General features: G+C 34.4%; 1 protein-coding gene across 2 annotated transcripts in view; it reads right to left on the bottom strand.

The window, feature by feature from the left end:
• Positions 1-26,793, bottom strand: part of LOC145265523 (uncharacterized) — a 41,062-nt gene that overhangs the window by 10,073 nt on the left and 4,196 nt on the right. The window contains exon 1 of one of the 2 annotated variants that reach the window (XM_080121437.1): positions 23,061-23,344. The exons of the other annotated variant lie outside the window; for it this stretch is intronic. Within the exon in view, the coding sequence (XP_079977563.1) occupies positions 23,061-23,221 (161 nt within the window). The 5' untranslated portion in view covers positions 23,222-23,344. Of the gene's footprint in view, positions 1-23,060; positions 23,345-26,793 lie in introns of those variants that run through there. 2 annotated transcript variants of the gene reach the window in all.

Below are 26,793 nucleotides of genomic sequence, written 5' to 3'. Positions count from 1 at the left end.
AGTAACGTTAATTGCGTAGTCTTTGATGAGAGGTCAACTGCAAGGTGAAGGGCAGACTGGCGTTTGCCAGATCGGAGAGTGTTTATTGTCACATCTGCACTCTTTGATATCCAACAAAGAGAATGAATGATACAAACCGGAAGGGAAACTGGCTGTATCGCCCCCTTGTGGCAAAGAATGATATTACCAAAGCTAAAGGGCGATGATCGTATTTGCCTTAAGGTCATCCGTTTGCGTTTGTGTGTTCGCTTGTGTAGGAAACTTGGTTCCCATACTTTCAAGTCTCAACATAAAATTTGGTGCATATTTAGAATTACATTTGTTTAAAAAAAAAAAAAAAGAAAAAAAAAAAGAAAAAAAAAAAATCTTTATATTCATACTCGTCACGGAATGAAGATGTTATATACAAAAAACACTCACATGGGTTTGGTTAGTAACTTTTCTATTTGGCTAGTAAACGAAAATATTTAGTTGTCAAAGGTCAATTAAAGATAAATTTGTCCATAAAACCTTGTATTATATAATATTTCAAGAAAAAATCTCTTTTTCAAATAACTGATAACTGCTCAACCCTTTCCTTAAAAATATACTGCAGTATATGTTGGTGATAAGTCATCTCTTTCTCATTACAAACCAATAAGTCTTCTGTGTGTCATGAGTAAGTTGCTGGAATCCGTATTAAATAAAGTAGCCAACTACCTCAGCAGAAATAACCTTAGTGACATCCAGAAGATATCTCCCTACTGATGCAATTCTCTATCTATATAAAAGTCAAGTACGTCCAAGGATGGAGTACTGCTGCCACATCTGGGCAGGAGCTGCTAAAAAACAGCCTATCCTGCCTTGACAGTACAAAATAGACCTTGTGGCTTAGTAGGGAATACCCTTTTCTCTTCCCAGCAACCTCTCTCCCACACAGAAGAGACGTTGCAAGCCTGTCTTTGTTTTATTATTTCCATGGCAAGTGCTCGTCTGAGCTCCAATCTCTGGTCCCCCCCTCGCCAATCTTTCATGAAAAACACCCGTCTAGCTGAAACCACTGTCAACAATTTTCCCAATTCTTTATCTGTGCCTAAGTCAAAACGAAAATTCCATGAACATAGTTTCTTTCTTAGAAGTGCACGCCTGTGGAACTCTCTTCCGTTTGCCTGTTTCCCACCTGATTACAACTTGGATGTCTTCAACAAATTCCAGATAAACTACCCCCTTAAGTAAGACACTTTATCAAATCATCATTACTAACGATTACTACGATATTATCCCATTGATTACTGTACACCCAATAACCTTTATCCCCGAGTGGCTTCCGGGCCTTGATAAATGGTGACTACTATGTAAAAAAAAAAAAAAAGTACTATTTTTTATAGTTGTCTAGAATTCCCTCTATATTAAGAAACAAAAATAAAGAAAAATCTGCATGATACACAAACTCGTGACACACAAAAAATATCATATTCCAAAAATCACATAAATTGATAGAGTAATTTTATTTTTAAATAAGAAAATTGAATTTTATGTTATAGGAACAACTGTTTCACAATGCCATTTGGAAAATGGTCTCAAAAAGCAAGGAAAATAACCCAACAACTGTGTAATGCCTAAGGATTCCCATTAATCACTTAAAAAATTATTTTTTATAAAAATAAAACTACTTGATCAGTTTATGTGATTTTTGGAATATGATATTGTCTTTCCTTCACAGGTATGTACGTCATGCAGATTTTTCTTTATTTTTGTTTTTTTGATATAGGGGGAAATCTGGACAAGCACCTTATTATTATTTTTTTTTTTAGTTTAATATCAATCTTATTTGCTTTCAGTGTCACTTGATGATGGGGTTTGTATAACAATATTCCAGGAGGGAAAAAATCCCTTCTTCAGGTGTCAATAAACGTGAAATTGTTTTTAAAAATACAAAAAGACAAATGTTGGAATTACCCCTGTAGTAAATGTACTTAATATTCGTTTTTTTTTTTTAGTTAAGTATTGATAGGCTTTCACTATTTTCTTTTAATAATAATAATAATAATTAATAATAATAATAGCAATAAATATAATAGAAAAATAAAATGAAAACCCCCAACGATGCTAAGAGAACTGCAGAAATAAATAAACAAATAAAAACTAGTTACTAATACAAAGATAAGTAATTAAGGCTAAATGTTAATAAAACAAGTGAAGCATGCACGGTCCCCCGTGAGTGCACAGTGAACAAGGCATAAAAAAATGACTAAGTTCAGCATTTGCCCCCCCCCCCCATTTAGTCCCAAAAGTCCCCATGAGACGTTAAATCCGGGTGAAAATGAACAAATGGTGCAGTTTTAGGTCTTAACATATGTAAATTTGAGTTTTACTAAATAGACACGTACAGAAAATTTTGGACAAATATGGTAAAATAATCACAAAAATGGAGTGTTTTTATTAGCCCTAAAACAGCCCCTGGGGCACACCCAAGAGTTATCGCGAAGTATAGACCAACAAAATTACGTAGAAATCAGTTAGTTACAACTTTTCAGAAAGTTTTATAAAAATCTAAGCCACCAGTTTTTTTTTAATAAGCACAAAAGTGTCAATTTTAGCCATTTTAACCGGGAGGGGGGGGCAACTAGAGTTTTTCCGGAAAATCCGTTGTATTACAAACGGACAAGAGTGAATTTACAGGTCCACCCTCCTTTTGTTAGGGGGGGGGGGGAGACACAAAAAAAAAACAAAAAAAAAAACTGCGAATAAGATCAAGTAACAACACATATTCAATCTTAATAAATTATGCATCTGAAACAGATAAAGTCATTTCTAATTTCTGCAAACCTTCTCCATCTAAAATAAAACCTGTCATACAAGTTTGAAAGTTGAACACATGCCTGACGAAAAGAAGACATCTTGAAATATAGCATCATGGACACACCATCTGACCACCTGATGCAAGTAAAAACATCCTACATATAAAATATTGTATAAAAATATTTTTACAAAAGCATATATATATATATATATTATATATATTAGTGATGGGAAGATTCCAATATTTTCCTGATTCCGATACAATTACGGATTCTGTACTAAATTCCTGATTCCGATTCTTTATAAATCCTTAGATATTTTACTAGAAAAGTGTTATTTTGTCCCAATTACCGTAAAAACACATCTTGAATGTACCTCTATTTTCTCAAATGTAAAAACACACTTGTGAGGGGGTGATCGAGGGATTTTAGTCTTACTGAAAGTTTAACTCAATAAATATCTATCATTTTATTATTATTACAAGCAGTGGAAGATGTTTCTTAAATAAAAATCAAGTAAAAAAAGATAATTTAAGGAATCGGTTTTTACATCGGAAAATAGGCTAAAATTTTTCCGATTCCGATTCCCGATTAATCGTCCCAACACTAATATGTGTGTGTGTATGGTTATACATATATACACAATTTGATCAATAAAAGTGAAACTGCGTAGTTGGTTCCACCATTATATCTTAAGTTGCGTCAGTTTGAGTCTACCCATCACAATTTTGCATTGTTCTGCCTTCTATAAACTTAAATTTCTTCTTATATACACATTAAACAATGCTTTAAGCAAACTATTTTAACTTAATATTTTATTACTATTACTACTACTATTAATTACTATTGTTACCACCACCATCATTATTATGTGGGTATCATTTGGCTGATAACAATGCAGAAAACCTGAACAGTGAAAGAGGGGATGAACAAAAACAATCAAAGATAATATCTGAGATATTGATCTTTCACATGCGATATCAGTTAACATATGACTTACGGTTAATATTAAGAAAATTCTGGATGGTTGAAAATCTTGATATTTCAAAAGATAATCTCTCCTTCTCAAAAAAAACAAACAAAAGTTTGAACCATCCAAAAGAAAAGAAACGTCCAAGATGGCTACCTATATGAGCATAAGGACTCCAGAAAATATAAAATTATGTGGTACTATTGTAAAATGTTTTTGACTCCTAATGGGGGTAGTTATTTATTTGCTGCCCACCACAGCAAAATGTGGCACAAGGCCGGAAGGTGGAGAACAGGCGAGCTCCCCTAAAGAAGGGGCACTCTCACCTCAACAAAAATTGCCTGGGCACCCCCGTCGGCATTCCCCCGTAGGGGCGCCTCAGACAACAAGCAATTAACTTGCCCCACCAAAAAGTCTGGTGGCAAGGCCTGGGAGGGTGGACCTCCTAGGTAGTACCCAGGCGGTGTACCTCAGTCCGACAGGTGCTGGGCCGGTTCCCTGCCCCTCACCTGTCGGGCTGAGTATTAAGAACGGATTCTTGACGAGTACGACTACCCTGTCGCCCTGCAGCTAGGAGACCTTCCCTATCAGAGGACTAATGAGGGCATGTGATGAATGGATTCGCCAATCATTTTTATAATCACTGGCTATGCTAAACAACCAATGAAAACCTTTCAAAATTATTATAAAAATTGTCGAATTTTGGATTCAGTCAGTTCGCCGTTAACTATGTCATGGACTGCATTTGATTCTTGGCTGCCATCTTACTGCCAATTACTGATCTGAACTAGGCCGCCATCTTTGTTCAACATAATGTCTCAAAACTTAACAACTATAGACATCTCTCCAAAGAGTGCTAGGAAGTGACTCATAAAAATAAAAGCAGAAAAACTATAACAATGGGAAGAAATAGTTCGTTAGTATAGGAAGTGATATTAGTAAAATGGCAACTGAGGGTTGCCGAGGTCTTTTGAACTCTTGAGACAGGAAGTTGCCTCATAGTTAGTGGTCAGTTTTTCAAATAGTCACAGAGATGACCAAGAAGGAGTCATTTCCACTTATCAGTCACTCTACGACAAAGACAAGATTTCTTTTAGGATTTCTGATTCTGAGTCAATAGATTTAGGAGCTGGAACGAGTTTAGGGATAGTTGAGACAGTTTGCGGCTTGGACCAGCTCGGGAGAGCTTTAGAAGGCAGAGATGGAAAAATGGTGGGATCTTTCTATCGATCCGGTAGATATCTCACTGCTGATGCAATTCTCTATCTATATAAGAGCCAGGTACGTCCAAGGATGGAATACTGTTGCCACATCTGGGCAGGAGCTGCTAGAAAGGACTTATCCTGCCTTAATAGAGTTCAAAATAGACTTCGTAGCCTCGTAGGAGATGTCCTTTTCTCTTCCCTGCAACCTCTATCTCACAGAAGAGATGTTGCGAGTTTGTCTCTGATGTATCGTTATTTTTATGGAAAGTGTTTGACTGAGCTTCAGTCTATGGTCCCCCCCCCTCGCCAAACTTTCACAAGAAACACTCGTCTAGCTGAAAACACTATCAATAATTCCCCCCACTATTTATCTGTGCCTAAACCTAAACGTAGATTCTATGAACAAAGCTTCTTTCTTAGAACTGCACGCCTGTGGAATTGTCTTCCGTTTTCCTGCTTTCCGGCTGACTACAATATGGTTGTGTTCAAGTCTAACGTAAACAAGTTCTTGATGAGTCGTTCCATATAAGTTATCAAATTTACTGAATTTTCATTACTAATGATGACTATATTGTCCAATTTCTACTGTACACTCTTTAACCCTTATCCTTGAGTGGCCTCTTGGCCTTGATAATGTGGTGATGCCTGTGTAAAAAAAAAAGATGTGAACCGACCAAAAAGAGGTCTCGACAAACAACCAAGATGAAGATGCTAGGAAAAGTTGTTGGAAGTAAATGACCTCAGACAATGGTTAGAAATTATTCACTAAGGTGCACAATGTAATATACGGCACAACCACGTTGACACACCGGTTCTCACCAGATCACCGAGGTTAAGCAACATTGAGCCTGGCCAGTACCAGATGGGTGACCATTTGGGAAGGCAAGGCGCTGTATGAACCGCTAGGTAAAATACCAGATTGAGAAACTAGTACGGTCTATCCTTCTCTTGTGGGTAGATGGGACTCTCTTAAGCCGTGAAAGGCAACCCATCTAGTGATGGCGTCACGAAAAAAAAAAATACTCTTGAGAGCCCTGGCAAAGGATCAAGTATTCAGCTACCGACAAGATTTGAATTACACTACAAACTCGTGAAGCGAGTTCAATTTCGGCTACAGCTGTGATGGATGGATGGATGGACTATATATTGGGTACAATATAATAATCAATGGATGGAAGATGCACAAAGGCAGTAGGAGGAGTAGTCCTAGCTGAATAGGAATTTATAACTACGGGTTAGAACAATCAACCAATAAGAAGCTTCCGACCTTATTAGAAAAAATATCGAATTTGGATGCAAGTCAGTTCGCTGTCAGTCTCCGTCTTGACACGATTGAACCACTGCTGATCTGGACTACATTGATTCGTCGCTGATCTAATGCCGCCATCTTTTTTCTAAAGAATTACTCAACACTTGAGATCGTGATTGTATTGATTCTTTGTCGATTTGATTTACTAGTGACATCTTTGTTCAACATAATGGCTCAACACTTACTGTGGAGGTTAGCGTTTTGAGGGGTTTTTTTTTGGCAATACAACTGATATTTTTTTTTTTTTTTTTTTTAATTTTCTCATCAGTTTGTTCAAGCTGGGGGATGGAGTATCCTACCAGATGCCAAACATTCACCTGCTAACTCAGATATTCCAACTGAGAGATCTTTTTAAGATTCTGAATGTCCCTTTAAGTGCAATTGCTTGAATCTCTCTTGCACTTGGTTCACCAGGTATATTTGGCAGGTAGTTTTTGAAATTATTTTTCACGAGTCCAGTTGCTGCTATAACTGGAATGATGAAGATCTTCCTAAGATTCCAGTTTCTTTTCATGTCATACATAAGACTTTGGTATTTTGCTATCTTTTCCCTCTCAGCTCTGTTTAACCCAGCATCATTGGGAGACACTAACTTCTAAGGTTGCTTCTTTCTCCTTCTTGTCCCATATCACTATGTCAGGTTTTATGGCTCCGTTCTCTAGGTACGTAGCTGTAGGAGTTGCATAGTCATAGTGGATGGTGTATGACTTATTCCCAACTGTTTTTTCTGGTAAACATGTTCTCAGGATTTACTGCTGCATTATTCAACACTTTACAGATTGTCCAGTGGAGCTATTAACAGACCCCACCTTGTCGGGTTGTATAGGAGCTATGTTTTGAGTTGTTTTTTTTTATACTGTGTGCCTTCAGCAACCACTACGACCAGAATGAGAATAGAAGATCAAAGAGAATTAGAAAGAAGATCGGACATAGGATTTCTGATCCTGAAGTCAATATATTTAAAAGTTTTGAGATAGTTGAGGACAGTTTTTAGTTTACAACAGTTGACAAAAGTTTGTGGCTCCAAGCAGAGTTTTAGGTTTGGTTTGGTTGTTTTACGGCACATCAACCCTTTTCGGGTTATTTAATGCAGAATCCAGTTATTTTGGAAATAGTATTCATATTGTATCCAATTATTTTGTAGAAGGTTTTTATTCTTCAAGCTCTTTGTATCTTCAATCGATAATCTGTTGTTTGGTTTGGTTGTTTTATTGTGGATTTTATCATTTTTGTTCTGTCCTGTAGAACACGAGTTTTGCAATGGGAGAAGAAAAAAGAGTTATTGAAATTTGAGTGGTAACAAACCTCTCTATGGTACCAGTTCTCTTTGCACTTATCCAGTGGAGGTCTGCTTTATTATTATTATTTATTTATTATTATTTTCTACTGAGAGCATTTTTTTTTTAAGAGGACGTGTAGACCTTCAAAGATCAAGGGCAACATAAAAAATAAACAGTGGTAGGTGTGATATGGGTGAAGTCAAATCTCTCTTGGTAAATGTTGCTACTTTCTGGTCTAAACTGGTTCCATGTTTTGGTATCAGAAGGAGAAAAAAAAAGCCGTTTTGTCTAAGATTATGGTCGCTGATTTGAAAGAGAAGAAAGAGAATACTACAAATTAGTCTGTGAAAATGGTTTGTTCAAGTAATTCCAGATGGACTGCAAGAAGAACTAAAAAAAATAAAAAATAAATAAAATAAAAATATACCAGATGTTCATTCTAAAAAGGAGAAGAGAATCAAATAGATTTAAGGCACCCTAGAAATAGCAAGGACTAAAAGAACACATTTTTCCATATTTTTTTTTTTTTTTTTTTTTTTAACTTTCTGCTGTACCATAAACAAAGTAATAAAGGAGGTGGGATATTTACAAAAAAAAAAAAAAAAAGAAAAAAAAAAAAGTGAAATATGCATAGTCCCCCGTGAGTGCACAGTGAACAAAGCATAAAAAAATGACTAAGTTCAGCACTTCCCCCCCCCCACACCAATTAGCCCCCAAAGTCCCCAGGAGACGTCAAATCCTGGTGAAAATGAATAAACAGTGCAGTTTTAGGCCTTAACATATGTAAATTTGAGTTCTGCACCATGCAAAAAAAGAAATGACTAAGTCCCTCATTGGCACCCCCACTCTGCAATATTTAATCCCAAAAGTCGTTAAGGCCTTAACATATTTAAATTTGAGTTCAGCACCATGCAAAACTGCTAAATAGACAAACACAGAAAATTTTGGACAAATATGGTAAAATAGTCACAAAAATGGAGTGTTTTTATTAGCCCTAAAACAGCCCTGACGCACACCCAAGAGTTATCGTGAAGTATAGACAAACAAAATTATATAGAAATCAGTTAGTTACAACTTTTCAGAAAGTTTTATAAAAATCCAAGGCATCAATTTTTTTTTAATAAGCACAAAAGTGTCAATTTTAGCCATTTTAACCCAAAAGACACTCCTAGAGGGGCAAATGGAGTTTTCCTGGAAAATCCTTTCTGTTACTTTTTTACTCATATCATGTTTAATGTTTGTGCAAAATTTTTTAAAATTCCAAGACGTAGTTATTGAGAAAAGTGTGGACAGACGAATGGACAAGGACTAATTTACAGGTAGGTCCACCCTCCTTTTGTCAAGAGACCAAAAAAAATAAATAATAAATAAATTAAAATTTAAAAAAAATAAATAAATAAATTAAAATAAAAAAAAATAAATTAAAATAAAAAATAATAATAAATAAATTAAAATAAAAAAAAACTATATATATAAGGCAATATTATCTTTTTAAAATTTTCTTCTCTTTGTGTCTTTACTCCCCTCTTCTGATGAGAAGCGTTTGGCTTTGAAATACCATGGCCTAAAGTGGTTTCCCTATCCCTAAATATTGTATTACTTTTTGAACTGATAGTATAATAAAATTTAATTGTAAATTTTTTTTTTTTTTATCCTTTTGTTATCTTGTTCTATAAAGCTGGTTGAGTGTATTTGTGAGTATATTTATCAAACAAGTGAATGTGAAACTTAAAAAATAATATACATAAGTATTTAATAGGTATGGGAGGCTGGTTTATGGATCTGCAGAATAGATTTCCACATAGGGGTTAAGGAGTTCAGAGTCAGGAGTGGAAGATATCAAAGGAGTCGGAGTTGGACTTTTAACATCCGACTCCATAAGCCTGTATTCCGAGACATATCGGGATTAAATAGACTTGTGGTACCCCAAAATGAGTAACTACCAAAAGGGACACATTTTGCCTTAATAGTAATTTATTTTTTAAACTTTTACTTTAGGTTAAATTATAAACAAAACAATGAACACGTTTGTCGTAGATTTTTATTTAAAAAAAAAAAAACACTATTAAAAAAATATTTTTATTTAGAAAAAGTGGGGAATATTTTTACAATAAACAGGGAAATAAAACTCCTCCAATAAATGTCACCAATCATGCGAAAATATAATGTTCTACCGGTATTTTTGTTTATTTTTCAATTTTTTGGCCGATTATCAAGGATCCAAATGCCTATAATAAAACCACCATTTTTGTTTGTTTGTGTGTGTTTTTTTTTTTTTCGTTCTAGCTCAACAGATTTGACATTACTTTTGTTTCAAAGTAAATAACTGCTTTAAAATAAGATACAATGCAAAAACTTATTCAAGTAGGTAGAAGAGTAACTTATTTTACCTTTTGGTAACATTAGTTGTATATATTTTTGAAACCTGTTTTTATTTTATTGGCTATTGTAAAAAGAAAAAATGCCTGAAAAGTTTTACTAATACCCTCCCAAAAAATAGGTTTTATTACAAGCGCATTTTGTAAGTCTTGATTTTGCTTCCACAGTATATAAATGTTCAATTATGAAATATAATAATTTTGTAGCTTACTCCTTAAGTCAACTCTTTTTGGCTTAAAACTCATTTGTATATGAAAACTTACTGAATTACACGAACTCAGTATATATATATATATACTAGCAATGGGTGCCTGGCGTTGCCCGGGTGTTTGGAGGTGCATGCTGAGCAAAAAAAACAAAAAAAACTTTGACCCCTATTATGACCCCTTAATATTTATTGTTTTGGGCGCAAATCAAGTTATTAAGTTAGATCCATGTCCAAGGAACCTATATCTAAAATGTCAAGTGTTTAGACCCAAAATTTCCAGAGGAGTTTGGTAGAGTTCTCAAAGGTCAAATCGTTGAACTTTGACCTCTTAACAGCCAAATTCCTGGCCGAAACCCAATCACATCGATTTTCCCAAATCTCAGTACCCCGTAGGCTAAAAATTGACAGAGTTATTGCATAGGGAAATGTACACAGACAGACACGTTCACTTTTATATATATATATATATATATATATATATATATATATATATATATATATACACACACACACACACACACACACACTAATGATGGGACGGTTCCAGTATTTTTTTCAATTAAGATCTAATTCCGATTGTTTATAAATCTCCAAAATTGTTATTTTTCCCAAATACGGTAAAAACACATATTAAATGTACATAGATTTTATCAAATGTGAAGAAACACTTGTGGGGGTAATTTTAGTTTTTCTAGTAGTTTAAAATCAATATTATTTATATTTTACTAGCATGGGTGCCCAGCATTGCCTGAGTGTTTGGAAGTGTGTGTTGAGCAAAACAAACAAAAAAAAGTGGTAGAGGCAGGCAGGCTCAAACCTGTACCGCGAAGGAGAAAAGGAATGTGAAAAAAAAACAAAACACCCATGACATCTTTGCCGTTGCGTCCATCGCCAAACCAGAAGTGGCAAAGGTTTAAATTAAGGCTAGTCAATCCAAAAGCGATCCCTCCTTGTAGAAAAGTGCCCAGTTGAGGGCGAAGGAATTTATGCTTTTAGCCAATTTTTCGATATTTGTCGTCTGAAGGATCAGGGGTTAAAAACAATACCGGTTTTGTCAGGATCCGTCGCCTCTGTCGAAAGGTTTCGCAAGAAATACAAACATACATACATTTAAACAGACAGGTGAGATTTATATTATAGATTATTACTACCAGCAGTGGAAGATTTTGCTTTAAACAAGGTCAAATAAAAAAAAAAAAAGATAACTAAAAGGAATTATTTAGAAAATAGGCACAAATTTTCAGAAACCCCCAAATATTCCAATTTTTTTCAATTTCCAATTAATCATCATATTACACTAATAGAGATTTAGTATCTGTCTGAAGCCGAAACTATACCATCACTTCTATTAATGTACTATTCTATTATCTTTAAATGCTTAATTTAAGGGATGGGGTAGTATAGTATCTGTTCTGTTACCTTCCCATGCATTACCTCATCAACAAATTGTAACAATCAGCAAACTCAACACTTACAATCAATTGTACATGCAAGCAAAATTATGCGATACTAACAAAACAGGCTTTTTGTTTGGCAACTTTCAGCCATTATGTAAAAAAAAAAAAAAAAAAAGAAAAAAAAAAGAAAAGGGGCAAAAGATGTCAAAGCGCTTAGCCAATCAGAAGGCTTGAGAAGCAGATACCAACTTTGGGTCTTTAGAGAACGTGAATAAAAAGTAGTAGGGTTTTCCGGTAACAGTACCCAACAAGAACACTGAAATCTTCCTTGCTATGTCTGCACCAAACCCTAAAGAAAATCTGAAAATTTTTGAAAATGACTTTTATAAAAAAAAAAAAAAAGGGAGGGCTTGTACAGCTTTTGAACTGAACAAAAAAAAACGCACTTATATATATATATTTTTTTTTTTTTTTTTTTTTTTTGACCTCCTAAACAATCTTTAATTTAGTCTGGTTCAAACGTTTCACAAGTAAAAAAAAAAAAAAAAAAAAAAATCAAGTCTGTAAAAATCGTTGTCCTATGAATTGTGTACTTTACAATTATGCTCTTGGTTTATTCATGTAAGGAGATTAAAAAATAGATCTTGGGTTTACTTTCGTCAGCCATGTAACTTTTGCTTCTTTTATTTTGTCTTTTAGTCCTCACATTCCAAGAGCGATATTTCTGATAAAGAGGGAAGAATTGTTGTTTTCTGGGTCAGAATCTCTTCCATCTAATATTTATCATTAACAAGTTTTGGAGCTCCAAATAGTATTTTTCTTTTCAGCTTCTTACATCAACTGGCTCCATGCATTGTTTGGAGCGATTTTTTTTTTTTTTTTTTTTTTAATGAAATGTTTTTGGTTTATTTATAAAAACACAATCGGTGCTAATATATTAAAGCGGTACCAATTTGAAAGAGGAATTTGAGACTAAAACATACACCATCTTCATTTGTTTTGTTTTTTCATGCATATTAATTACTTACTTTAATTCATTTTTAAAGATGTTTTCCACTCTTCAACAATATTCTTAAAAATCAATTGTAATTAATGAGAAAAAGGATAGCAGATATTGGATTCAAAACCAGTTTTTGATCATGTAGGTGTTAGCATTATAGCTTTCAACATGGTTCCAAAGAACTGTTCAATTTCCCCATTAGCTTGGGGATGATAAGGTGTTATCTTTCCGCATTCTTTACAGAATTGCTTAAATTCCGAGAATATGAACTGGGGCCCATTATCTAAAACAATGATTGCTGGGATGCCATGTGTATAGAAACAGTTTTAGATTGTCGATACAATTGTACCGGCCGGCCCTGGTGGATCTTGTAATGAATGCTTCAGGCCATCTTGAGCCTGCATCCATCATTCCAATTATGTAACCCCTGCCAGAGAAAACGTCCATATATATCAATGTGGAGAACTTCACAGGGGCTTTTCATTTCGGCCATGTGCACTGTACAGTGCTTCCTCTTAGGGTCCAGGGTTCTGTACGGAATACATCAGCTTATGGTGGCCTCAATGTCCGTGTCTATATTAGGCCACCGTACTTTAGTTCTAAGCAGCGTTTTTGTTTTCATTTTACCCAGGTGTATTTTGTGTGCAACTTCAAAATTCGCTTCTGTAAGTTTTCGGGTTTAATGATTCTGGCTCCATACATAACTATGCTCGTTTGGTAGTCAAGTCATTCCTCACGCATTTATAGGGTTCTGTTAACTCACTGTTTCAGTACTCTTGTTGTATCTGTTAACTCACTGTTTCAGTACTCTTGTTGTATCTGTTAACTCACTGTTTCAGTACTCTTGTTGTATCTGTTAACTCACTGTTTCAGTACTCTTGTTGTATCTGTTAACTCACTGTTTCAGTACTCTTGTTGTATCTGTTAACTCACTGTTTCAGTACTCTTGTTGTATCTGTTAACTCACTGTTTCAGTACTCTTGTTGTATCTGTTAACTCACTGTTTCAGTACTCTTGTTGTATCTGTTAACTCACTGTTTCAGTACTCTTGTTGTATCTGTTAACTCACTGTTTCAGTACTCTTGTTGTATCTGTTAACTCACTGTTTCAGTACTCTTGTTGTATCTGTTAACTCACTGTTTCAGTACTCTTGTTGTATCTGTTAACTCACTGTTTCAGTACTCTTGTTGTATCTGTTAACTCACTGTTTCAGTACTCTTGTTGTATCTGTTAACTCACTGTTTCAGTACTCTTGTTGTATCTGTTAACTCACTGTTTCAGTACTCTTGTTGTATCTGTTAACTCACTGTTTCAGTACTCTTGTTGTATCTGTTAACTCACTGTTTCAGTACTCTTGTTGTATCTGTTAACTCACTGTTTCAGTACTCTTGTTGTATCTGTTAACTCACTGTTTCAGTACTCTTGTTGTATCGCCTTTTCCACTGCTGTGATAGTTGGAGTCTGTTGAGATTCCTCCATTATTTCCGATAACGTAATAGATTTAGGGATGCTGTTTGCCACAACAGTGTTGATAAACCTTGCAGCAATTTTTTCTTCAGGTGAGATTGCCTTTTGATACTTAATTGGTTGCCGAGAGAATATGTCCCCCGGATTATTCCTACCATTAACGTTTTATGGTATAATTGTATTGTTGCAAGCGAAGGATCCAGCGCAAAATTCGCATGGAGGGTTACCCTTGGAATTGAAAATAGTTGTTAAGGCGTGACGGCCGGTCATTATAAGAAAATTTTTTCCATAGAGGTAAAAATAGAATTTTATGCAAGCAAATACAATTGCTAGGACTTCTTTTTCTAGTTGGCAGTAATGGCGTTTGCCCTCTGTTAGAGTTCTTGACGTGTAGCTGATGGGGGGGGGTATACCTTGTTTGCTTTGGCAGAGTATTGATCCTAGTCCTACGGGACTGGCATCTACTAAGATTGATGTTTCTAGTTTGGGATCAAAATGCATGAGCGTTTTGATTTGGATTATGGTAGTCTTCAGTTTAAGAAAGCAACATTCTTCTGACTTCAATCGCCATTCCATGTTTACTCAGGTCAACCTTTTTAATGGTTCATCAAGTGTTGTCAGATGAGGAATAAACTTTCCGAGGTAAGTTATTAGACCAAAGAAGCTGCATATATTCTAGATATTTTCAGGGTTTTTAAAATTTTTTATTGTTTTTATTTTAGAGTCAGTTGGTCTGACCCCGGTGTTGGACATGATAAACTCATGGAACTCGATTTCTTCACCATGCTCTTGTGCTCTGCGATTGCAAGGTTTTCTTCTTTCAATGTTTGTAGCGTCATATCTAGGGTCTTGTTATGTTCTTTTGTGTGTTTGCCTCAGATTAGAATTTCGTCCGCCCAATTGCAGCAGTTTGAAATTTTCTGGAGGAGTTGTAAAAGCAATCATTGCTCTTCTTTGGTTGCAGATGTAATGCACATAACCAGCACTTTGTACCTGTAGAACCTGGATTTGCATGAAAAGGTAGTGATATTTCTAGACTTCGGATCCAGTTCTATTTGGTGATAGGAGATTAGATGGATTTCACTCAACTGTTGGTACTTGATAGTGAATACATTTCACTGCTTTGTTTGTCAAGCATAGGTTGCTACATATTCTAATTTTTCCGTTTAGTTTTGGCACTATTACTAATGGTGAGACTCACGGGGTGGGTCTTTCCACTCGTTCAATATCATTCTCCAGCATTTTCCTGATTTTTTCCCTCTACTGCTTGTTGGATAGGAAATGGTGTCCGTCTTGGTGGTTGTGCTACTGGTCTAATGTTATCGTCTATTCTAATTTTGAGTTGGAAGTTTTTCATCCTTCTAATCCTTCTGTTAATGAGGGTAGGTCTTGCTCAAGAATTTTTTTTGCTGATTTTGGGATATTATTTTTAGTAATTGCTTTCGCCTGTGGAGTGTTAATAAACCCTAGTTCAATGCTGAATATGTTACCATCTTGGTATGCCTTTGTAATGAATATTTTGTGGGCTGTTCTTTTTGGACTATTTGTAAGCATTGTAAAAAAAAAAAAAATTCTCCCTTTAGTGATATTAGAATATTCCCCATAGGCTTTTGGTGTACAAGTTTTTTTTTTTTTTAAAGTTAATTTTGGTTGTAATTTAAGAATTCCTTTAAATGTTTTGTTGTTGATGAGGTCGACGTCTGCTCCAGAATCTATCAATATTCTGATTGATATGTTGTCAATGTGAACAATTTTGCTCCTTGCTGAATTAATAGGTTCTATCTGAAAAACCTACCCCTGGCTTTCAGATTTCGGTTTCATTGATATGTGTTGGGCATAGTTGCGACAGTCTGACATGCTTGCTTTTCCTTTACTGTTATTCTTTTTCGTCACGCATGTTTTTTCCAAAGTGGTTTTGTGGGGAAAATAGAAACAGACATACAAACGACCTACCTGTGAAGCGCCCACGTGTCTGCCTGTCATGCACGTTGGACAAGAAAAATAGAAACCAAGATGGCATCTGCAATATTTAACAGAAACGGTCTCATGTGATCTTGTGAGGTCACGTGAGATTCACGTGGTTGAATGTAATATAAAAGCAGGTCGCTTGGAGGAGTGGGGCAGTTTTGCTGTACAGACGGTAAACAGCTGACGTTTCAAGTGCATTTGAACGAGTGAGGGAGGTTCGATTTCTACAGATTCATTACTCCACAGTAATTACATTTCTTCCCAAAAATGCTAGGCATTTTGTTTGACCTTGTATGTGGTCTGAGCTGTTACAACCGTAGCATTTTGTGACTGGTTTTAAAGTGCTGCTGTTGTCCCTGGGTGGTTTCCTATACCCACTGTTAAGTTGTTGTTGTTATTGTTTGTAGCTAGTTTTAATTTGATGGATATCTGAGTGCCCCCCTCTCATTCCCTTCTATATGTTCAGCCTGTGTTTAAGTGGACTCAAAAATAAATGCTATTTCCATGCTTCTCTGCAGTTAAATCTATTTCTTTCAAATACGCGCGATAAGATTTGTTTGAGGTGCATTTTTCTATTAACTGGTCCACTATAGTCTTGTCCAGGTTTTATTCGCCAAAGTTGCATTTTGCTCCTTGTATGCGTAGACAGGTGACATAGTCGTGTGTTGACTCCCTATTTTCTTGACTAAGCATCTGGAATTTATAACACTCAAAGAGCTAATTTATTTTCTGTATAAAATATTCGTCTAGGGCTGTCTTTGTTGTTTTGTATGTAGGCTCTACTTGGCCTGGTGGTATCTCCGGTGTTAAGGTTTGGATGATGTTTTTTAGTTTCTTTCCCTCGTAAAATTGAAATATTGATAGTTGTCGTTTATCGTCTGTTATTTTGAACGCTGTAAATGTGTCTTAGACGTGCTCACTCCATTCTCTCCATGCTTGCTCCTGGTTGGAGTCTTCCCAGTTTAGGGGTTCTAGTGTTGGCATAGAGAGAGCCGTCTTCTGAAAGAATTCTTTTGTTATTTTCGACTTTTAAGATTTGTGTTGCGTTGCTGTTGACTTTGAGCACTTTTTTTGGACTGGGGGAGGGAGTAGTGACTCGTTGCTGTTGACTTGGAGTACTTTTCCTGTTTCTTTTTCTCACCCGCATCGCCAGGTTTTCTGTTTGCTGAAGAGTCTCGAACTTTTCTCAGCGAACTATACTTCTGCTTGTGACGTCATATCTGGCGTCAGACTGCAGAATGATTTTGTAAACAAAGAAATCCACTTGACCATTGTCATTTTTTTTCTCTAACATATTTTTCTTACGATTAGAAATTTAAGTTTTTTTTTTTTACTTATGCAGATAGTAATCTGAATTAATGTTATTATTTCGAAACTCATTCTTAACATGAGGAGGGGAGAGCGTTTTGCAACTAAACAAAATGCACTGTAAAAATTGACTATTACTTGAAATCCTATTAAAAAAATGGCATGGCCCGTATTCTGCATAAGCAGTAAGTACCCATATATATATATATATATATATTTTTCCCCAAACCTCTGGCCTTGATGGAGGAGAGACTAAAACTTGCTGCTATGGCTTCAAACGATCTGAAATAACAGCAAGGGGTGACTTGATTCCAAATATTTCTCGTACATTATATCTCCCCTCTTCTGAAAATATCAAGGCCAGAGGTTTTGGGGGAAATATCAGATATTTTGTAATTCATAGGAAAAAAAATGACTATTTTATGGTTGTAAAAAAAAAAAAAAAAAAAAAAAAAAAAGGCTCTGGATGATGGATGATCCCCCTTAATGTGCGACCTTAAGGGCAAATGACACAGACCCCTACACAATTCAGGTCATTACCTTTCCAACAAGCCTTCATTTATTAAATTCTGATCAATAGTTGCTGAGATTTGGAACTTCTAAAATTGCTAAGAAAGATGGTACTGGTAGCCAAATTGAATATTGAAATGCTCATATCTTTAGTTCTATGTATAGTGTCCTACAAGCCATCTTCAGTATTTATGCTTCAGTTGTCTCCTCTGTGGCCTTACCAGGCCACTAATATGCCTTAACACTGGTGACAGAATACCACTTAACCCACCTTTCCCCAAACTCAAAACGAGGTTGGATTTTCAGACTCCATCTGTGTACCTTAACCATACTTTAAGTGAACTCAACTGCAAAAAATTTATTTATTAATAGCGTTACGAAATAGGTAGAACAGAATAATTTATCTTATATCAATCTATCTATCTATCTAACTTTGTAGTTAGATATCTATCTATCTAGCTATCTGTTCCTCTCGATTCATCTATCTAACTGGAGAGGTAGACAAGGGATGGATATGATGAATATTTATAAAACCTGTCAAAATATGAAAAGCTAGATCATAGAGGAAGTTTACCGGAAGGTCTGGTCAGCTGATCAGATCTGCATGTATGTCACGTGTGAGCCACGTGATCAGGTTAGCTGGAGATCTTCGAAGAGTTGGAACTTAGAATTGAAGCAGAGTGATTGGGCTTTACGGTTGTCTCTCCTTCCCTCTTGGGAGGGAGTGACATGTCTCTCAATGTAGACTTAAGACCACAAGCAAAGAAACTCACTTTTTATTATTCTGCACGACATCCTGGAAAGTGAAATAAAAACTAAATATGAAAACCAATTATCGTCTTGGAGTCAATGTGTTTCATCCAAAAGATTCCAGCCCCCTTCAAGAACAAGATGAAGTCGGGATGGACCAGGTTCAGTGAGCAGAGAAGATAAAGGTATGTCGAAGATTCACATGACACCTACACATACGCATATCAACATTTAGACGATTATACAACATACACCGTTTTGGTGCCTTTTTGGTACACCATTATATAACAATAGGCATTCCGGAATATATCTCGAGACAAGAAGCGGCTTTTGTCCTTGGTTGTAAATAAGACAATGTTGCTGTTAATAATAAATTTTTGGCACTTCTGCAGGTCAGTGACATGAGGTAAATGTGTGTATTTTAGTTTTAAAAACCGTTGACAGATGTCACTTGTCAGCCAAAGAACAGGGGTCGATAACTCTTCCTTTTCTAAAAGTGCGTGCAAACTAAAATTATATTTTGCTACATTTTTATACACTTCCTGTACAAAAGAAAAAAATAAAAAAAAATTTTTTTTAAACCTCTATAAATGTTTTTTTTTTAATTTATATTTTGCTATACAACTTTACTGCAAATCTATAGATGTTTTGTGTTTTTATAATATTTATTATTTTCAGTTATGAATCACTTATTGAAAAAAAAAATTATATTAATACATTAAAATTATATTTGGATACATTTTTTTATACAATAAATGTTTCGATTTTCATATTTTTGTTATTTATTTTGTTTTTATATATTTTTGCGTTATCGTAAACATTTGTTTCTATTTGAGATTCATATAATGGCCGCTAGACGTCAGTTTCCTTTGGAAGGTCGATAACTCGTCTCTATTCCTAATATGTCACTGACATGTAGAAGTGCCAAAATGTTTTTAAATATAATAATAATCAACCGAATTGGTAATTTTTCCCCCATCAGATTTTTTTTAATCATTAGCAAAATTTATTTTCAGTTCAATTATTTCTGTAAAAATTCAGTGGTACTTCTGAATTTGTTTACCGACCGGCAGTTTCCACGAAGCTTCTGAAGTGTGTCTGGTCGCTGACGGGAATAAAATTAATCGCGTAGGTCAGGGTGTGATACACACACCCTGACCTACGCGTCGACGCGATTAATTTTTTTTTTTTTTTAATTTCTTTCAATTTATAAAAACATAGCGGTACTTTTACAGTTTATCGCCGAAAATGGAGACGCAATTTTTTTCGCGCACCTGTTGTTAAAATCCGAGGGAGAAATCAGTATTTTAAACTATGACCGAAATTAGAAATAAACAAAAAAAAAAAATAAATAAATAAATAAACGATATTAATTACTTCCGGAAAGAACTATGAAAAACGTAAATAAAAAAAAGTGAAAGAGAACATATCCGTAATTGTTTAATTGAAAACGTTTCGGGAAATTTTTCATAAAATATATATATTAAACACAGAAAATGAAAAAGACATTATTAAAAACAGAAAATGAAAAAAAAAAAAAAAAAAAAAAAAACATTCATAATTGTCCATTTGAAAACCAACAGATTTATTGTATAAAGATTTAACAAAATATAATTATAAAAACATTTATTGAAAAGTTTGTGCATAAAAATATAATTTTAATAAAACAATTTTGTAATGAAAGTAACATTGGATTTTTAGAAAATAGTTGTACAGTTTAATCAAGACATTAAAAAAATGAAAATATTGTTTATTAAAAGTTTATATTGTACGTATCCGTTTTGAACTGAAGATCTCCGAAAAAGAATTTCACTTAATTTGATCGAGTAGTTTTGTTATTTATTTATTTTTATTTATTTATTTTTTTTTTTCAGCGGAAAAACGTTTTTTATGAGAGCACGTTGAAGGTAGACATCTTTGAATTTTTTAAATTTTTATTTGGATTTTTAGAACACGCCATCATGGGGAGATAACTGTTTAAAACGCCGACATTCCCTCCCCATCTTTAATACTAGTTCCCCCCCCCTAAAAATTCGAACCTTTTGCTTGGTATCATAACAAATTGTTTTTTTCGCTGAAAAAAAAATAAAATAAAATAAATAAAATAAAATAAATAAAAAAATAAAAACTACTTGGTGAAATTAAGTGAATTTTTTTTCTTGGTGAACTTCATTTTTTTTTTATTTATTTATTTTTTTATTATTATTACATTTTCACCCCAAACAAGGCAAATTGCCACTTTGGTGTAGGGGACTACTATCAGGGGCAACAACTACTGGGGTACTATGTAGGGATTTGGGCAGCAAGATGTCAGTTCACGTTACACTTGAACTTCTGCACGTCAGTACTGTTGGGGAAGCAGGGACCTGGAATGGAATTCCAGAGTCTAGCGGTTCTGGGGAAGAAACTATTGGAGTAAAAAGATCTTTTACATCTAGGGATCTCTACAGTGTGGGGGTTGGATTTAGCAGCCTGTCTGGTTTGTCGAGGGTGCTCACGTCGTGGGGGCACAAGTGATTGCAGTTCGTCAGAGCATTCACCACTAAAATACTTGCAGAAAAGGCAGAGGGATGCAACATTTCATAACGGATACGTACAATATATAAACTTTTTTCGATATTTTCATAAAAAATAAACATATTAGTACTCTTGCAGAATTTGACTCGGATCCTCGGGATTTTCTGTCAATTATGATTCGGGCTCAATTGGCAGTCACCGAATTAAGCCGTGCAAAGTAACAAACGCAACCGAATTTCAGAACAAACAAACCGGAAAATAGAAATACAATAAATAAAAAATTTAAAAAAATTACTGTAAATTTACTTATTTTGGTGCTCATGCACTTTTATGACTGCTCTATTTTTAAATAGTTTTTTTCGGCACTTGTACAGTTTAAGCAAGACATTAAAAAAAGAAAAATATCGAAAAAGGTTATATTGTACGTATCCGGTTTGGACTGAAGATCCCCGAAAAAAAAAAAAAAAAAAAAAATCACTGAATTTGCTCGAGTAGTTTTTTTGTTTTATTTACAGCGAAAAAGAAACATGTTTTTATGACAGCGCATTGAAGGTAAACATCTTGGAATTTTTTGAACACGCCACGGGGAGATAACTCAATTTAAAGCGCCGACACTCCCTCCCCATCTTTAATATTAGCTTTTCTTCCTAAAAATTGAACCTTTTGCTCGGTATCATAAATTGTTTTTTTTTTCGCTGTAAAAAATAAGAAAACTACTTGATGAAATTAAGTGAAATTTTTTTTTCGGAGAACTTCATTCTATAACGGATACGTACAATATAACCTTTTTTTTTTTCTTTTTCGATATTTTCATTTTTTAATGTCTTAAAGTACTTCTTTTTTTTCAAGTTAAATTCAAGTTTCACGATATCTTTTTTTTTTTTTTTTTTACTTTTCTTTCACGAAAAACACCCGTCTAGCTGAATCCACTGTCAAAAGTTTTCCCCACTCTTTATCTGTGCCTAAATCAAAACGTAGATTCCATGAACAAAGCTTCTTTCTTAGAACTGCAACTGCTAGTGCACGCCTGTGGAACTCTGTTCCGTCTGCCTACTTCCCACAACCTGGATGTCTTCAAGTCCAACGTAAACAAATTCCTAATGAACCGCCACCTCAAGTAAACACTTCAATAAATCTCCACACTAACGTACTGTACTTGCAATAACCCTTATCCCTGAGTGGCTTCCGGGCCTTGACAAGTGGTGACCACTGACCACCCACCGTGTAAAAAAAAAAAAAATTGTTAAACACAGAACAGTTAGAAAACACTCTTCCCTTCTCTGTACAGTTTTTTTAAGTCTTTTTTTTTTTTTCAAGAAAATTTACAAAATTACTTTTTGCCAACAAATGTTTAAAAAAATAAACAGAAACGAAAAATATGTCCCGCAGTCCCGCACGCATCATCACCCCCCCCCCCCCACCCCAATGTCGATTTAGCGTTTCAACATTTTAACAACGCTCTTAACCCGATGATTGCCGAATGCCGGTCAAGCCCGACCCATAATTGACGGAAAATTTCGAGGATCCGGGTCAAATTCTGGAAGAATATCAATATATTTAATATTTTTCAAATTAAGTAAAGGAACATAATTCGGCGGGGTGTTCAAATTAATTAACACCGTTTAATTCTGATGATTTTTAAAGCCGAAACTCGTTTGGATCGCCAAAATATTAAGAAAAACTATACTTGGTGAAAGTTTATAAGTTCATGCTCCGCCCTTTCGTGTTAAGAATGGCTTTCCAAACAATATTATTTAGGAAGACATTAACATGGAGAATAGAGGACTTCAAATTATTTCAGAGGAAAGAGAATCATTAATCAGAAGAGACCGTATCTGGATTGTCACCGGCGTCCCGTCTGCTCTACAGAAACCGGAAGTCAAAAAGAGCAGACAATCTGGACTTTAACCACTTTTATTTTCGCAACTTGTCAAATAGAGTAATCTCCCTTGAGTTGTGTTATTTAAGAATTAAAAAAAAAAAAAATAATAATAAAACTAGGATACTTTTACCTGCTAAAGTTGGCGTAGTCCATTATAATGATAGTACATAATCCGTAGTTGACGCCACCGAATGCCGGTATATAAAAAGAAAGGACATCTTTTTTTGTTGTGTTTCGCACTCGACATAATATGCGCATTCCACCTTCCTTCAGTCTCTGTAGGAATTCCATCTCCCAGGGAATTATTTATTTATTTTTGTTAACTCACTCCGAGAGTTGGAGAAAGAAGGTTGGGTTTTTACAAGCGGTTTGTCTAGGGGAAGACAACTGCGATTCGTCTAGTAAAGACGGCAGGGAGCAGTTATTGTTTTAACTTACTTCCTTAATTTTAACTTATACTTAGAAAACTAGGTGGATTTTGTTTATCCCTGTGCACACTATATGACGTAATACACTAAAACAATTGAAAGACACAGGGCAAATCCTTTATGACATCACATTTTAAAGCATCATGGTGGATATATATATTATAGTAAGTTATAAAATATATATGGCAATTAAGCTACATAGAATATTCCGCGTTTCGTCCATGCTAGGATTCGTCAGGCTTATGCCATATTTTTATAACTTACTACCTAGCTATACCTACATATTGAGCACTGTTGAAGCAAATACTTAATGTTTAGGCATAAATTTATACTTTCTTATATTAATCTATGTGATTAAATTAAGTAATCATATATATATATAATAAAAAAAAAATAAAAATTACAATAAGTTTACCAAGGTAATCAAAATGGTAAACTTAAAATATATTATAAATATTAAAGAGTTAATATTTACAAGTAAAATAAACTCAGCCAGATGTAAAAGCTCAATAAAACCGAAAAGGAAATAGAGCTTATAATATGAACAAATGAATTATAAAACATGTTAAAAGACATCTTGAAAAAGAGTTAAAAACATATTTAATTTTAAAAAAGGAAACACAAGATAAGTGGATAGTCCTTAATCCGCGGAGTTTCGAAGAAATACTCTCCTTCTCATCAGAGGGCAGGAATTAGCAAAATGCAGGATCGGATTTTGCATATAAAAGTATTTAATGAAACTACAAGTAAGTCACAGATCTTACTTGGTTATATATAATTAAAAAGTAATAATAAAAAACTACCTGGCAAAAATACTCGGTGAACCAAGTACAGTACAAGAGAAATTAAAATGTCATTTAAAAAAGATCTCGATTCGAATGTATGAGATAACATGTGAATATCTGGCATCCTACCGGATGCCTCATCCCCAACTTGAACAAAGAAAATTGAAAATAAAAAAAAAAAAGATAAAAAAAAGTCGTATAGGTAGACTAGTTACTAACACACACACACACACACACACACACACACTTTATTGTATTTACTAGCTGGATGCCCGGCGTTGCCCGGTTGTACAAAACGCTTAAACATGATATTTTAATTTATGCAGATTACGTATGTATTATTATAGAGTCAATCCTCTATTGATTATTACATATTACGAGGAATAATTTGCCCAGTGGGCTACTTCGCAAAAAAAAAATACAAAACTATTAATGATACGGTCATTCATCAAATTCCATCTGCAATGAATTGGTTGAAAGCAATCATTAAAAGAAGATGTGTCAACATACCAACTGAACTGATTAGGAATGTTTATTATTCAATCAGTGAGCATTGTCAGCTGTTCATGGAGCACAATGGCCAATAATTTTAACACTTTCGATAATTAACTGGTTTCTATATTTGTTCACAGTATTTTGATGTATGAAACTTTTCTTTCTTATAATAAACTAGCTTGGGTGCTCGGCACTGCCCGGGTGTTTGGAGGTGTGTGTTGAGCAAAAAAAAAAAAAAAAAGTGCTAGTAGGTAGGCAGGCTCAAATCGGTACCGCAAAGGAGGAAAAGAACGTTTAAAAAAAAAAAAAAAAAAAAAAAGCTGCCTTCACTTTTGATTTAGTTTTGCTTTTATATGAAAAGAATCGCGTGAATTTTATAAAAGTCCATCAAAATAAATCTAGAGATGACATCCGTTCGCAAATCGTAGACATTATAATCTAGGGAGTATATAAAAAGTTCTAAAATATAGTAACCCCCGCCCCCGAGAACCCCAGCGAAAAAAGCCTTTACTGGACATACAAAAATGTGCACGGCCGTTTTGCCTTAAAGACAAATACAAGAGTAGCATTGTTAGAAAGAGCTCCTCACATAAACAAACTGATTGACTTAATGAATCAGCAGTTTTCCCACAGATAATGATTCTGCTGTTTCTGTTCATTTTTTTTTTTTTTTGTATTACAAATTAACTTCGTAATTTTTGATTTAGAAAAAAAAATTTTTTTAAATTTTTTTTGTGATACGAACGTAAGATATTATTTTTACACAAAACCAAAATTCCTAAACAATTATAAAATTGAAGTTCTGAATTTTTTTCAGATAAGGGCTGGTTGTTTACATTGCTTATATTGATCGGACTATTATTCGCATCTTGAGTGTTATCGGTCGAAGAACAATCCAACCGAAATGTTGCACAAATAACGCTAAAGATGAGAACAATAGTCCAATCAAGATAAGTAATATAAATGAAAAGGTTCTTTTGGACCTTCTTGTTTTTCTGTCACTTGTTGGGGAGTTGCATAAATCCCCCAAACAAATAAAAAGAAATACACTATTAAATAATATAAAATAAACTTTTGTTTATTTTACATTAAAAGAAAAGAAATTACTTTTTGTGTACAAAGGTGGCAGTCTGTATAAAAAAAAAAGGAAGGGGGAAGTGAAAGAAATATTTTTATATACATATATATTGATATATTTATATATTGATGTGAAACAAACACAGCCCCATCAAATTTAAAAATATTATAAACGATCACAAATAATTGTGAAAGGGTGAAATGTAAGCACACAATGTTTTCGAATCAAGAACAATTTAAGACAACACTTAATTTTACTGAAGTCTTTCGCTGACTAAAACAAACCAGTAACCTTTCGTTTTGAAGATTAAATCCGAGGTTTAATTAGCTCTGCTTTTTGTCTTATTACACGCATTTGTTTTTCTGTCACTTGTTGGGGAGTTGCACAAGTACCCCCGAACAAATAAATAAATAAAAAAATATACTATTAAATAATGTAAAATAAACTTTTGTTTGTTTTCATTAAAAGAAAAGAAGTTACTTTTTTTTGTGTACAAAGGTGGCAGTCTGTATAAAAAAAAAGAAGAGGGAAGTGAAAGAAATGAGTCGAACAATGTTCCTTTATGTGTGAGACAGGCTGTCGTCTCAGCTACAGAAAGCGTTTGGCTTGCGACTTGTCTTTCTGCTGGTGTCTTCTGTCTCTCTAACTAATTTTTATAATTTTTTAGAGACTCCCAGAGACTTGGAAATTTTTTTTTTTTTTTTTTTTTTTTTTTTTAAATCGAGCCCTGATTGGTCAAAAATTCATATTTTGGACGAAAAAATGTGTTTTCAACTACGTCAGCAATTTCTCAAGTGTCCTGCTTTTTAACCCCAAGAGGTTTGGCATGGATGACTGCTGTAATGCCCACGCAAATGAATTTATAAATTTTAATGTGTGTGTGTGTGTGTGTGTGTGTGTGTGTGTGTGACTTTGAAAAATAAAATAAGAAACAGCACACACTTTATGAATGCAGGGGTCTACATTGCGAGTGAAACAGTCGCATTAGCGAGTGATTTTTCAAAGTTGCGACTAGAAATAATGAAACGCTTATCTTTTGCCGATTGCATTTCTTTCACTGACAATTTTCCAAAGCTC

Source organism: Euprymna scolopes, chromosome 40 (assembly GCF_053919585.1).
Source record: "Euprymna scolopes isolate OS-2025 chromosome 40, ASM5391958v1, whole genome shotgun sequence".
Taxonomy (NCBI): Eukaryota; Metazoa; Mollusca; class Cephalopoda; order Sepiida; family Sepiolidae; genus Euprymna; species Euprymna scolopes.
Note: the sequence above shows the minus strand (reverse complement) of the source record. Positions and strands in the feature narration are given on the sequence as shown.